Source organism: Nilaparvata lugens, chromosome 2 (assembly GCF_014356525.2).
Source record: "Nilaparvata lugens isolate BPH chromosome 2, ASM1435652v1, whole genome shotgun sequence".
NCBI classification, from domain to species: domain Eukaryota; kingdom Metazoa; phylum Arthropoda; class Insecta; order Hemiptera; family Delphacidae; genus Nilaparvata; species Nilaparvata lugens.
Genome location: NC_052505.1, coordinates 94,028,596 through 94,043,852, shown reverse-complemented (window position 1 = coordinate 94,043,852; position 15,257 = coordinate 94,028,596). Strand labels below are relative to the sequence as shown.

The window sequence follows — 15,257 nt, the reverse complement described above, 5'->3', positions numbered from 1 at the left end:
TTCAAGTCAAAAATAGTAATCCACAACACAAACAACTTTCTTGCTTTTCTTCGAGTTACCAAGGACAACAGTAAATCAGCATTTAGCAGGCTTTTATACAACAATGCTCATTTCCTTTGTCCGGTAGTTGTAATAACTATTGTCTCTGAACTTTTTCAACCAATATTTAGTAGCAGATAAGCCTGAAATAATCATTGTTTGCTTTGTTGATAAGCAGAGCGGTCTACTCTAAATGGATAAACATGCTCACTACTAATATATAATCAATGAAAAACTGACGAGGCCGTTCATTTCCTCAATTGAATGAATCACTGTGTTGTTATTAAACTCTGTCATTGTTCGGCTTTGAAATTGATTCATTTTCTGAATGTCACTATTGATTTAATGGGTAGTATTGATGTTATTTATAAGGAATGCTGAGAGATTTTGTTAAATGTGAAGCATTGATGTCATTTTATGGAATGCTTAATGCCTTAATTATGCCTCAACAGTTTAGTATGAGTCTCACTATAGAAGATTATTTTAGACAGACAATAGAGATTGCACGTCCAATTCCACACGCATGATATCACGTTCATTGTGTTCACAAACGAAAAAATACAGTATTATCCAAGAAAAATTATTAAATGAATTAGCAGGAATCTCCTAGAAATCACTAATTGAAACTATAAGGATTCAATTCAATTCGTTTATTTCCACTTGGCATACAATACATGTACATATTTATATTTGATATTCAACAAAATAAGAATCACATTTTTCAGTAAATTTAATTACATATCGATTGGTATCTGATTTTTTAAGATTGGACCAATATTGACTGAGATATGGCAGCTTTAGTGGTTGGTGACCAACCTTTAGAGGGTTATGTAACGTTATTTTATTGTTTGAAATGACCTAAAATCGCATACTAATAACATGCAATGCAAGTAGAGATTGTTGCATCATTGAGGCGACTTCATCAGCATACCTTGGTGTGCACTGCAACAAACTTTCAGTGGTCACCTATCACTAAAGTGGCCATATCCGTTAACATTGGTCCAATCTCTATAGTTACCAATTGATAGTTAATTAAATTTACTAAAAAACGTTATTCTTGTAAATTTTTTGTAAAACCAACGGTTTCTGAGTTATTTAAGAAACAAAATTTTAAATAGCCGCCATTTTGTTTTATAAATTTTAAAAATTATCATAATTTTTTGTTACATTTGTCTAGTTGTTATAAATGATTGTGCAAAGTTTCAATTTCGTGTGTTCAATCATTATTTAGAAAAAAAATTAGTGAAAAAAACAAAATGGCTGCTGTGTGAGTACCTAACTGGAGACTTCCGGACAATTTAAATATGATAATTAGATATGTTTCTTACCCAGAAACAATGCTCTAGAGTATTGGTGGAGATAGTAAACACCCTGTATATTATAATATTATATTTCTCTATGTAATCTATAATATGATAAAGGAAAGAATTGACTAAATCCATAGAGAAAAATAGCGTTAGCATACCTTATGATATTGTTTCTCTATGCTAATACACATACGGGATAAGAAATTCACGAATGACGCATCATCACATCTGAACTAAAAATAAACTTGCAATGGCTAAAAATAAACTTTCTACTGGTGATATTTTTCAAAGTTTTTCGATATGTAATATCATCAAGCTATAAAAAAAAAGTTTTCTCAGGAAAACTGATCAACTGATCAACTTGAAAATTTGCATATAGATTCCTAATTTACCGAGGATGCTTTATAGATCTATATTAAATTCTTCAAGATTCCAGTAGGTGTAGTTTTCAGTTTGTCAAGTTTTAAATTAGACATTTGAGAAGCTCGGGTTACCTGCTAGTAACATAATTATATTTCAATGGATGAATAGTGCAAAGCTACAAACAATACATAGCTTATAGAAATACATTGTTGCTTAATTTCTCGATAAAGGCGGATTCTCACATATCAGATCAGTGATATGAGAATATTATTCCATATTGTAAAATATCTGACTGCTAGTCGTTTTTTCTAATAGTAAAAAGTGATTTAATATTATTCCAATAAGTTCAAATGGGACTATTCATATTCGCTCGGTCGGGCTGAGTGTGAATAGTCCAATTACAACTAATGGAAATTGTATTTCCACAGACTCTGATACTTATGTGTGAGAATCAGCCTTTTTGAGAAATTAGGCACTCCCAAGAAAAACACTATATGGGAGATGCTATCAAAAGTTGCAATATTTGATTATTTTCAATGCGAATAGTCAATAATAATAGGTATAATATTATAATAGAAGAAGATAGAATTTATATTCATGTAGATCTGGTCTGACTGAAAAGCTATTTTTTAGCGATCTGACTTGCAGCATATTTCTCATAACATGCAGATGTTATTTTATGGCTTTCAAGAATCAGTTAATCAAACTGGCAAATTACAAATTAATTTTATGATAGGTGGCAATTTGATAACGATATCGGGAACTAATTTGAATTTATATTGGCTACAACATCAATGAAAATTGAAAGTGTTTTACATTTTAAAATGTAGTAAGTCATTGCTGAATGCGAATAAAAAATACAGCACATAAAATGCTAAGGGCATACACCCACAGAGAAAAAATACACGAAGAATATGGAAACCGTCATTTAAATTATTTCCTTTGATTACATTAAATTATAATTTACTAACACTGTACATCACTGTGTCCCTGGATTATTATGTTGAACTTTCAAATAAAAGTAATAAATTCATTCTCTCGAGTAATGAAAGTCGTAAGAGGAATTTCCTCAAATTGGAGTTTTCATATGATTGACAGTTTAAAGCTGCGTTTACAACAAACTTATTAACAAAATGTGAATTACTTAATCCTTATAGATTTTATTAGATTGAACGGAACTTGACAAACACATAAATATTTATGTTCATCATATGTCTGATAGGTTATATTGAATCTAATAGAATCTATAAGGATTAAGTTATTAACATTTTGTTAATAACTTTGGTGTAAACGCAGCTCAAGGACTAATAATTTTCATGTCTATCAGCAGATTTTAATTTCTTTTCATTTAAATAAACTATATCAAATTAATACGGCCACTCTCAAACTAAAATATAGCAAAACAACTCATTTCTCAAGTTGAACGATTTGATTAAAGTGTTAATAACGATTTAAGTGTTAGATTTCGGTTTTATTTTTAATCAAATAAATTTATTTAAATTAAGCTTATTGATGAACGCATAAATTGAGAATTGACATAAAGATAAGTATTGTAATAGCTTGAGCAGATGTAAATCAAACCCTAGAATAATATCAGCTGAATAATATCAAAACACAAAATTTTCTATTTGCATTCCGCAGTCTCTAAACAAGCTTTAGTTGGAAAGGATTCAAAATTTTAGTTGTTTTTCAACTCAATTTAAATTTTTGTTAATTGTTAAACCGATAGTTTATATTTTAACTCAAATACGCCATATAACGAGTGAACACAACTAAAACAAAGTAAGTATTTCGGATTGAAAATTAAAGTTTATTAATCTTGGAGTCACCAACTAAGCATACCTGAATACAAAAGGAAATTTCTGGTATAGAAACTATTATTTCAAGCATTTATATAACACAAGTAAACTCATCTAAATACACAAAACACAGTTTGGTATGAACTAAACTTTACTGATCTCAAGCCTTAAATGAGCGCATCTAGATACAAGACGGCATTTCCTAGATGAAAGCTATTTTATAAAACAGAAAGTAATTTCACAAATTTCTGGAAAAAACATTTTTTTCCTTATAAAAAGCAAATTTTTGAAGCTTTGAGTCTAACTTACAAAGCGTTTAAACAAGTGAGCATATTAGAAGGATATTTTATTGGCAAGAACTATCCTCTGCTAATCTAAATTTTTCTACCAAGAAGTCAGCTTATCTGAATGCTAAAAGGCATTTATTGGATAGAAGATAAACTGAAGTGAGGAAAATCCAATTTTTAAGCTATCAAACTAAAAGTAAGGTTATCTGAATGCTAGAAGGCATTTCTTGGATAGAAGATAATCTTTGGTGAGGAAGATCCAATTTTTAAAGTTTCTTCCAAGAATTGAGCTTATTTGAATGTTAAAAGGTATTTCTTGGATAGAAGATAATTTTTGGTGAGAAAAATCTTAATTATTGAAGTAAGCTTATTTGAATGCTAGAAGGCATTTCTTGGATAAAAAATAAACTGTGGTGAGGAAAATCCATTTTCGAAAACAAAATGGTGGGCACAGAGGACAAGTTCAACAAGGAGATGCGACTGTTCGCAAACGATGCGCTCGTGAAAATGACAACGGGCGCGCTGATTGGCGCACTAGGCTGTCTGCTGTTTGTGCGTCGGCGCAGATGGCCGATTCTGCTGGGCGCAACCTATGGGCTGGCGCACGCCGCCAAGAACTGTGAAAGCGCCATCAGCGAACTGGTCTGCGACCAGAAGGAGGCCGAGCAGAGGAGAGCGGCTGAAGAAGCTGCGGCGAAAAAGGCGGAAGAAGAACAGGCTAAGGGAAAGAAGAAGTAGGATGAAAGGAGAGGAGATAGAGTGAGAATTGGGTGAGGAAAAGATCAAGAAAGGAGGGGAGAAGAAAGAATTAGTAGTGTGAAAGGATAGGAGGGAATGGAGGAAGAGGTGGGAGAAAGATCAAGAGAGAGGAAGATGAAGAAGTTGGGTAAAAGGAGAGAGTGAGAGAAAGAATGAGGCGGAAGAAGAGTTCAGAAGAGGTGTGACAAGAAGTAGTAGTGTGAAAGGAGAGAGAGAGAGTGAGTGATAGGAAGGATGTGGTGAAGAAGCAGTGGGAGAGACATAGGGAAGAAGAAGTAGGTGAAAGGATAGAGACAAGGGAGAAGAGGATAGTAGGGTAAAAGTAGTGAGAGAAAGGATGGGGCGCTGGAAGAGATCAGAAGAGGGTGGGAAAAAGAAGAAGGAGTGTGGAAGAATGAGAGGAAATGAAGTGAAGAAGAAGCAGTGGGAGAGGCAAGGAAGAAGAATGAAAACGAAAAAAGGATGCGACAAGAAAATGTCAGAGGAAAAGAAGCAGATGAAGAGGCTAAGGGGTACAAGTGAGGAAGGGGAAGAGGTGGAGGGTGGAGGAGAGCACAAAAGGCAGGGGGGAAGGAGGGAAGAGGCAAGGAGGTGGCAGGGGCGAAAAGTAGAGTGAAAGAAAAGGGAGGAGAGACGAGGAAGAAATAGGAAGAGGCGTGGGGAAGAAGTAGTGTGAAAGGAACGAAAGAAAGGAGGGGAGGATGGAAGAGGAGGCGTGGAGAAGTAGTGTAAAAGGAAAGGAAGGAAGGATGGGGTGGGGTAGAAATAGAGCGAGAGAAAAGAAGAGAAAGGAATGATAAAGGGAGAAAAGGTAGGGAGAGTCAGAGGAGAAGAAGAAGAAGAAGAAGAAGAAGAAGAAGAAGAAGTAAGAAAGCAAAGAAACAAAATAGCAAGAGTCTTGAGTGAAGGAGGAATATAATTATCGGAATTCGAAAGAGACCAACTAGAAGTAGTGTGGAATGGTGGAAGAAAATTAACGATGAAATGGAAAAGAAAATGTAGTGTGAGAGAAAAGAAGCAAAGTTTAATCAGACGGGGAAGAAGCTTTCCAAAAACTCATAAGAGCTATATAACTTGTATAAAAGATGTGTGATGTTCAATAAACTTTCTACAAAAATCTAGAGTTACTACTAGCAATAAAATAAAAAAGTAATATAAACAAATGGTTGAGGAAAGACCATTCTATAATTTGAAAAATTACATGGACTATGATATTAATAATTTAGTTACCCGTGATAAAATGTTGTGTTTTATGTGATCTATTATTACAATCATATATGCTGATTGAATGTACTCCTTCAAACCTAATATAGAATGACTTTTTATTTACAGATGGAAATAAATTGAAAGTTGTATTTGTTAAAATGCTAATGAATGAATAATTTCCCATCTAGCTGTTTACCCTGTTGTCAATATTTGCAGTAGCAGAAGTCTTCGGGGTGATTTACAGCATTTAATTGGGATTTTCGTTTAATCATAATTACTTTTTTATTTGTTGAGGTGGCGACGTTTGGACAGTTATGTCTACTCTATCACTTAACCACGAATATGTACAGAATAGCCTACCTAATTCTATACATGACATAGCCTACATTACAATTTAGTTATTGTTACAAAAAACCAGTTCACAATGCTCTCATACACACTAAATCCCATACGGTTCTTAATCAGGTCAGTCTAGGACAAATTATGTTGAATTGCTACTAGTCCAGTGATGGGATTTCATCAATTTGAAGAAATTTAATGCCTTATAAGCTCATAATCAGCATGGATTTTTCCCGTAGATTTTTAAAAAGTTATAAGAGCAAAAATAGAAAAAAAATAGGTGGCAAACGTGTTTTCTTCAAAATTGTCACACCTTCAAGAGCGGATATCTCGAAAATTAAAGGAGGTATAAAAAAATCTTGAAGAAATATATTCTTAATGAAAAGTCAGGTTATGATGACATTTAAGGTTAGGGCCACACGAGCGCACATAGTACGTCCGTTGCAACTTACTTTTTGCGGCCGTCGCCAATGACACCACACGAGTGTTGAGTGTGGTGCGTCAACGTCAGTTGGCTTTACGCAATGGAACCAGACAAAGCAATAACTTTTGCATGTCTCGACGTGCGTTGTAGCATTTCTGCGCAGTTCTTTAATCACCGTCCGTTACGACTTCCGTTACCTCATGTGTTGTCACCAATACACTTCTATGTATTTCTACAACGGACGTCAAAAAGTAAGTTGCAACGGACGCACTTTGTGCGCTCGTGTGTCTCTAGCCTAAATGTAAACAAACACGAAACAGACTAATACTGTTAAAACTTTTTTATTGCTTGAAATTCACCAATTTCACTCAGAGATGGTGCCACCATCACCCGTCTCTACAATTTGCGTTTACTATAGTAACTATTGCCATAGACATCATATTATTTTTCAGTGCACTCTTCAACCGTTTCTGAATTGACCATTTTCAAATGTCCTGACCGAGCTTGGTGAAACCGGGTATTAAAGTACAGTCTGTTGTGGGAGCCGAGAGACGATTTAAACAAGCATACTTGTGTGAAAGTGGGTATAAAGGCGGTTGCACACTTTTAAACAGACGGACGTTTTCAGACGGAGTAAAAATCCCTCACCAGGTTATAAGATAAGATAATATAAGATTCTTTATTTCGCATCCAATTTACAACAACAGAACAGCGCACAAAACTAAAAAAAATATAGCAAATAAGAATAATAAAACAATACTTAAGACAACTTTTTAACCGAATAAATATGAAATTTGCTGATAATACTAATTGTATTAATTCTCATTATAGGATGATGAAATGTAATCTAGCACCGCTACTCTGTTTTACAAAAATACACCATAATTAATGCACGAATAAGATACTGCATGCAAAGACCTTGCTGACAAGGTCACGTTCGCATTGCAGGAGCATCACTGAACAGAACTAAAGGACAGTTCAAAACAAGCAAAACTTGACTTAATAAATGATAATGACAATAGATAAAATATATTAAAGTTGAGAAAAGAAATACAATAAAAAATAATAAAAACTAAAAAATACAAAAAAAATAATCTATCCTGAATATAATTCAAAGAACAAAAGTACTGATAAAATCGAGGTAGTCAGGCCAAGTTAACCAATAGTTTAAATATAACAATAATATAAACAGATTAAATCAAAGGCAAATGAATTAGGCTTACATCATCTAGCCATTTGATTAATTCAGCAAATTGACGATCTTCAATGAATGAATGATTTTCTTAGTGTATATTGCTTTTACCTTATAAAATCATCGATATATCTCTAAAAGCAAATATACACTAAGAAAATCATTCATTCATTGAAGATCGTCAATTTGCTGAATTTAATCAAATGGCTAGATGATGTAAGCCTAATTCATTTGCCTTTGATTTAATCTGTTTATATTATTGTTATATTTAAACTATTGGTTAACTTGGCCTGACTACCTCGATTTTTATCAGTACTTTTGTTCTTTGAATTATATTCAGGATAGATTATTTTTTTTGTATTTTTTAGTTTTTATTATTTTTTATTGTATTTCTTTTCTCAACTTTAATATATTTTATCTATTGTCATTATCATTTATTAAGTCAAGTTTTGCTTGTTTTGAACTGTCCTTTAGTTCTGTTCAGTGATGCTCCTGCAATGCGAACGTGACCTTGTCAGCAAGGTCTTTGCATGCAGTATCTTATTTCGTGCATTAATTATGGTGTATTTTTGTAAAACAGAGTAGCGGTGCTAGATTACATTTCATCATCCTATAATGAGAATTAATACAATTAGTATTATCAGCAAATTTCATATTTATTCGGTTAAAAAGTTGTCTTAAGTATTGTTTTATTATTCTTATTTGCTATATTTTTTTAGTTTTGTGCGCTGTTCTGTTGTTGTAAATTGGATGCGAAATAAAGAATCTTATATTATCTTATCTTATAACCTGGTGAGGGATTTTTACTCCGTCTGAAAACGTCCGTCTGTTTAAAAGTGTGCAACCGCCTTTATACCCACTTTCACACAAGTATGCTTGTTTAAATCGTCTCTCGGCTCCCACAACAGACTGTACTTTAATACCCGGTTTCACCAAGCTCGGTCAGGACATTTGAAAATGGTCAATTCAGAAACGGTTGAAGAGTGCACTGAAAAATAAATGATGTCTATGGCAATAGTTACTATAGTAAACGCAAATTGTAGAGACGGGTGATGGTGGCACCATCTCTGAGTGAAATTGGTGAATTTCAAGCAATAAAAAAGTTTTAACAGTATTAGTCTGTTTCGTGTTTGTTTACATTTAGGCTAGAGACACACGAGCGCACAAAGTGCGTCCGTTGCAACTTACTTTTTGACGTCCGTTGTAGAAATACATAGAAGTGTATTGGTGACAACACATGAGGTAACGGAAGTCGTAACGGACGGTGATTAAAGAACTGCGCAGAAATGCTACAACGCACGTCGAGACATGCAAAAGTTATTGCTTTGTCTGGTTCCATTGCGTAAAGCCAACTGACGTTGACGCACCACACTCAACACTCGTGTGGTGTCATTGGCGACGGCCGCAAAAAGTAAGTTGCAACGGACGTACTATGTGCGCTCGTGTGGCCCTAACCTTAAATGTCATCATAACCTGACTTTTCATTAAGAATATATTTCTTCAAGATTTTTTTAATTCAGTCATAAATTTTATTCTGAATAATTTTGAATGGACATCAACATTTCAAGCACCAATTCAAGCCTTCACTAAGCCGTTGTAATTGTACAAGTGACGAGTATTTGTTTGTTTTTCTCTAAATTTTAAAATTGTCATATGATTGACACATCTCCAATATTTAGAATAACTTATGCAATTTAAAGCTTTAAGAAATTTACCAATTTCACTCAGAGATGGTGCCACCATCACCCGCCTCTCCAATTTGCGTTTACTATAGCGATACTTCCAGAGCAAATTTGTAAAGCGTACAAGTCTTGACCATGTTCAAATGTATTGACCAAGATTGGTGAAACTGGGCATGAAAAACATATTAACTTAATGAGAGATACAACTCACCAGGACTGTCAGTGACCGTATCAAAATGGCAGTTGATGAGCAGACTGTGCGCAGACTCCTGTACGCCGCTGATCCTGACCACAACGTTCTGCACATTCCTGTACACACTGGTCATTCCATCGAGGAAGCTCAGCGGAAACGAGCCGCTCACCTTCTGCACATCCAACACGATACGGTGCACCTTTTTGGCGCGCGAAATTATGTAATTGATTTCCTTGGACAGGAAGTTGACGGCTAACACCTCGTTCTCGAAACTTCCGGTCGGTCGCGGTCCCAGACTGGTCAGGTTCACCACGTGATTCTTGGCGCGCTCGGCGATAAAACGGTGCGGGTTGGCTGGCTCGTCCTTCAATAAAGAAACAAAATAAATTGATTAATGGATATTTATTTTTTTGAAGGGACGGATTCAAAGATCCAAAGGTTCAAAGAGCCTCACACGTCAACCGAAGCTTATTGTGTGTCCCAAGTATGTTAGGAAAACCAACTTTTGTGTCCTTAACAAGGTCCAGGAGTTTTTTCCCTATACCAACATCCCATTCCTCACCTGGTAGCTTGCAGCCAAACAGAGCCCTCCTTCCAGCTCCAAGTCTTTCGCAATCCAGTATGATATGCTTAGCAGTCTTTCAGACTGATTACAAAGCCTACACATCTGACTTTCATTTCTGAGTCCAATCGTGTGGAGATGTTTAATGAAGTGGCCATGTCCAGTTATCAGGGCAATCAACTGCTTGACCTGACCTCTACCCAGACTCACCAGCCAGCTGGTAAAGCGAGGGCTTGCATCTGCCAGCAGCCTTTTGCCAAGTGCTTGACCAGGGTGACCCTGCCATTGCTGGTGATGTAAGTCCCTGGAACATTTACTTGTTGTATCGGAGCCAGTTGTTTTGCTTATGCCACAGCTTGGCTCTGGACCAAAGAATGACATATTGGGACCCCGCTTAGCAAGCTCATCTGCACGCTCGTTACCTCCTATGCCTATATGGCCAGGTACCCAACCAAGATGCACAAAATTGCGTGATGCAAGCCTGCTGAGTGTTTTATGGCACTCCCACACCAATTTAAACTTGATTCCATTGGAGTCAAGAGCCTTGAGGGCTGCCTGACAATCTGACAGGATTACTATATGTTTGTTGCAATAGTGTCTGGTGATGCCTATGTTGGCACAAGCATGATGCCTCATGATTAATGTATGGATAAATATTTAAAAGATTCAAATAAACGCTTTCTATGCGCAACTCATGAAGACTTTGACAACACAGGACAAACTCCGTGTAGCGGTCGCTGTTGTCTCGACTATACCTGCTTTTTCTGTATTTATTTTATGGTTTTTATTACGATATTTAACTGTTTTTTTTAACTGATGTGTTGAATAAATATCTTATCTTATCTTATACGAGCGCCGTCTATTGGTTGTGAAGACAGTGGTACATGTAACTAAAGCGGCGTCTTCATACACAACGAATTTTGATCGAACGTCTGACGTTTACTTGGCTTTACGGAGTGTCAACCGTGTCTTGAGGGTCCATTGAAGCCAAAATTGACGTCCACGATACAAATCTCATTAATCCTTATATGTTTCATTATTTACATTTAATTTATAAAATTTATTTATTTATTTATTCGTTGATATAATTAAAAATCATATGAATACGATCGGGCGAACAACAGGCATAGCCCAAAACTATTCTGTTCCCAATTTTGATAATAATGAAATGTCCGAAAAAATAGGTTTATGTTCTTACTGAGGAAATTTAAAGTTCAAAAGTTCTGCCCAAGATATATATTAGCTAGAAATTTGAATTTAGAATGATTAAAATAGCAAATTTAGTCAAATTTTGCGCTTAATATCACCGCACTTGAATAAATTAAGTTATTCAGAAATTTTGAAGCCAAAAATATACCAAAATTGGTCTTAGTTTGACTGATTTGTACCTAAATTTGATTAGCCTTTATGTATCTATCCAATCACTGTAGGCTACGCTGATTGGTCCACCATATAATTCTCCGAGTGTGAAACTTGTGATTCATTAAAAATAGGCCACGAAAATGTCAAAATTTAACCTTCCGGTAGTCGCTCCCTACTCAATCACACGAGCAGTCGCGTGTTGTATTTTTTACATCATCCAATTTTCCAAGTGTTATGTACACTGTTTACTGTCAAAACATATTGATTAAAATTGTATAATTACTTTTTTCATCTTCTTGGATCATTTTACGCCTATGAACATTTGGATGATCCAATGACCATTTCATGGCACAATAAGGTACATCAAGCAAACCCATCAATTCTGTGTTATTGGTTCGTTTACAGTACCGTATACAGTCTTTCCATATCTTATACACACAATGCAACTTATGCACTGTCGCAACTAAATGGCACCTTGAGACTGAACATTGCTCGGTTTTACTGCAACTCAGTGGAGTGATGGGGGAAAGTTTTGTAGTGCATAGGGGACTCATTCACTGACACCACCCCTTCAATAGTTTTGTGCAGCAAAAAAAACTGATACTGATGTACTTTTTACAACAGCGCGACTGCCGGAAGGTTAATAACAATTAATAAGTTTATAATAGTTTATTTCGACTGTATTTCTACTGTATTGTTTGCTTATGTGCTTGCTATTCTCAGAATATTTTATGCACTGTAGCTCTAGTCATAGTCTGCGGTCATACTCGTAGGAGTTTGCATATGTGTAATGTTACTTTATGTAATATTGTAATAAATAAGTAAAACAACGAGTAACTTACCTTGACCATGAGTGGAGGGGGAAGTTGTTTTTCGAGTTGTTCGATGATGACAAAGATGAGCACAAAAGAAACAAGGATGGTGAGATAGCAGAGGGTGGAAGCAGGGAGGAGGGTGCGGAAGGCATGTTTTTGGTCGGGGTAGTGCTTGGGCAGAAGACTCTCATGTCGCAACTTGGCACGATAGCGGATTTCGCTCCTCTCGCTCTAGAAAAGAGACAGAAAATCAGTTGAGAATTTTCTTAATTAATAGAAAAAATGGATTGAAAGAAAATTTATGATAATCCAAATGAATATAGCCTACTATCACCTACACTGTAAGCTTAGGCGACTGCAAATATTGACAACAGGGAGAAAATCTCAGAGAAATCCTTGAGCGCTACTATAAAAAAAAATATTTTTTTTTGTCATTGTCATTCAATTACAGCTGTCTTACATCCATGAAATCAAGCCGGTAAACAGCTGATTGTAGAACAAATAAACATATAATTCTCATTACAGCATATACTGTAATAAAATCATATATGTTTTTTTACAGTCGATTATGTTTCCTAGTTCCGAGTTAAGAACAACAAAACTGGTACAAAAACCGCCTTTTAGCGCTACATGTGGAAGTTTTGTCAAGTACAATCAAGAAATTCCTGATTCGAAACTTGTAAACTAGGTTATGTTATAGAATGCATCTTAGACCATTTATAGAGTAGACGCGCTGGAAGTCTAGCCTCTGTAGCCACATCTACTGCCAATCCGCCAATCTTGACCTCACAACCAAGCTAACACAATGCATTGTTCAACAACAATGTAAGTTAAACACCACAAACACCACAACAAACTGTTGTGACGTCAAGGTGGTGGATTTGGCAGTAGAGATGTTGGCTTCATCGACTTTTAGTATGAATATACAATTGGCCGTGTCTATTCTATAAATTAATGGTCTAAGGAATGCATGTAGTAATGTCAACACAAGCAGGTAATGTTTTATGTTTCTCAATAATTATTCTTTTCTAGATTATTGTGACAAAAAATAGTGTAAGTTACTTGGACGTGAATGTCTTTTGCAGTGATCGAATGAAATTCTAGTCTCGGCAAACGCCTCGACTAGAAACATCATTCTCTCCCCTTCCCGTCCTTGTGACTTAAGATACTATTACCTAAATTGATATGGGCCTAGTATCATATTAATTGGATTTTCGTTTAATGTTAGATACTAAACCAAAATTATTACGTAATAAAATAGTACGTGAATTGAGTTTTATGACGCCATCGCCCCCACAAATGTGGGTAATGGATAAAGAAGAAGGTATTAAAGGTAAATTATTCTATAAAACTCTAGAATATAGTCTAAAGATATCACGAATTTATTAAAAAGTTACAAAGTTTCAACACCTATGATGTCACCTTTAGTGTGACAATTCAAAACATTTTTTTTGAAATACTGATATTTTTGGACACTATTCTAGTAGTTTATTATGGATACTAATATCAACATATCTCACCATATGGTTTGTTTGCTTGTTTTTTAAGCTTCCCAGAGACTCTATCAGAGTATATGAACTGTCAAAATTTATATACCGTAAAACAAAAAAAAAAAAAATCACACAAGGAATCCCCCTATACACAACTCTTCCTGTGATTAGAATACTCCAACCATCAAAAAACTTTCAACTCCTCCTCAAAAACATTGATATCAGCACAAATTTTCAAATGAGTAGGAGCTTTCTAATAAATTCCAGGGCCCATAATGTTTAGTTTTTTCTCAAAAAAGCTGTTCTGTGTGAAGCATAGTCTCCTCTATTTCGTTTATTGTATTTATGCGAATCAGCATTTCTAGTCATAGTCTTTCTTCTAAAACATGCATAATCAGCTCATAGATATAAATAGAGGGAACGGTTAGTATGTCTAATTCTTTGAAGTGGTTCCTACAGGACTCTAAAGAAATAATACCTTTGATTGCTCTAACAGCTTTTTTTTGGAGCTTAAATACCCTCTCCAAATTCTGGCAGTACACCCCACATAATAATGGCATAGCGAATGTGTAACATTATGAGTGAGTGATAGATTGACAAGGCAGTCTGCTACCTATTTCAAACTGCAATGGTAGATTAGCCTTATAGTATTTTTTCATTAGTGTCTAAATAGTTGCAATATAACTTGGACCTAGAATAATAGAATAGAATGACTGCCTTTATTTTATAACTAGGAGGGCGAAATTAGGAGGGCGCAGTCGGCCCACTCTTACACTTTAACCTCCAATACAATACAAAATTATAATTTAACAAGCAATATTCAGTAAAATATATTAGCCTACTTCCCAGAAATTATAATAAATGTGATTAATCATTTCGAATTATGAAATAGTAGTTTCAAGGAGAAACTACAGTATTGGTCTAATGAGAAGATTCCTTGTTGTTTGGTGCTGGGTGCTTATTAGCCTACTTCCCAGAAATTATAATAAATGTGATTAATCATTTCGAATTATGAAATAGTAGTTTCAAGGAGAAACTACAGTATTGGTCTAATGAGAAGATTCCTTGTTGTTTGGTGCTGGGTGGGCGGAAGTTGAAATAAGATAACTGCACATGCCTGACTGAATAATTAGGATATTCCTAATAATTAGGAATACAGCAGTCAAGCATGCGCAGTTAGCTTATTTCAAATTCTATAATTAGGCTTTAAAATTTCAGCTTATAGGCTAATTGACTCAAATAGCTGGATACAATCAGAGACAATAAATTATCCATGATACCTTGAATAAATAATTTAACGGTATATTTACTCTGACACAACTTAGCTGGTTGATCAAATGTTTTTGCTATGTAGCTTCTTTGTGGAAGGGATAAATCTCGCTAGGGATCAAGTTATGAGGGCGTTACGTTATATGGGCTATTCTGAATAATTATAAAT

The 15,257-nt window shown here is 35.1% G+C and overlaps 2 protein-coding genes across 2 annotated transcripts in view; one reads left to right on the top strand and one right to left on the bottom strand.

Annotated features, from left to right (window-relative positions):
• LOC111050183 (endoplasmic reticulum metallopeptidase 1) overlaps positions 1-14,379 on the bottom strand; it is a 40,045-nt gene extending 25,666 nt beyond the window's left edge. The window contains exons 1-3 of the mRNA XM_039420272.1: positions 14,338-14,379; positions 12,357-12,560; positions 9,609-9,954 (exon numbers count right to left, since the gene is read on the bottom strand). Coding sequence (XP_039276206.1) covers positions 9,609-9,954; positions 12,357-12,560; positions 14,338-14,379 — 592 coding nt within the window. The remainder of the gene's footprint in view (positions 1-9,608; positions 9,955-12,356; positions 12,561-14,337) is intronic.
• Positions 4,160-5,838, top strand: LOC120350054. Its single transcript, XM_039422142.1, has 2 exons — positions 4,160-5,089; positions 5,138-5,838. The coding sequence occupies exon 1, from the start codon at positions 4,237-4,239 to the stop codon at positions 4,531-4,533; it is 297 nt and encodes a 98-aa protein (XP_039278076.1). The 5' UTR covers positions 4,160-4,236; the 3' UTR covers positions 4,534-5,089; positions 5,138-5,838.
• Positions 14,380-15,257: the final 878 nt, after the last annotated feature.

Excerpts from the sequence above, each read along its gene's own strand:
- LOC120350054 (XM_039422142.1), top strand. The coding sequence starts at position 4,237 with ATGGTGGGCACAGAGGACAAGTTCAACAAGGAGATGCGACTGTTCGCA.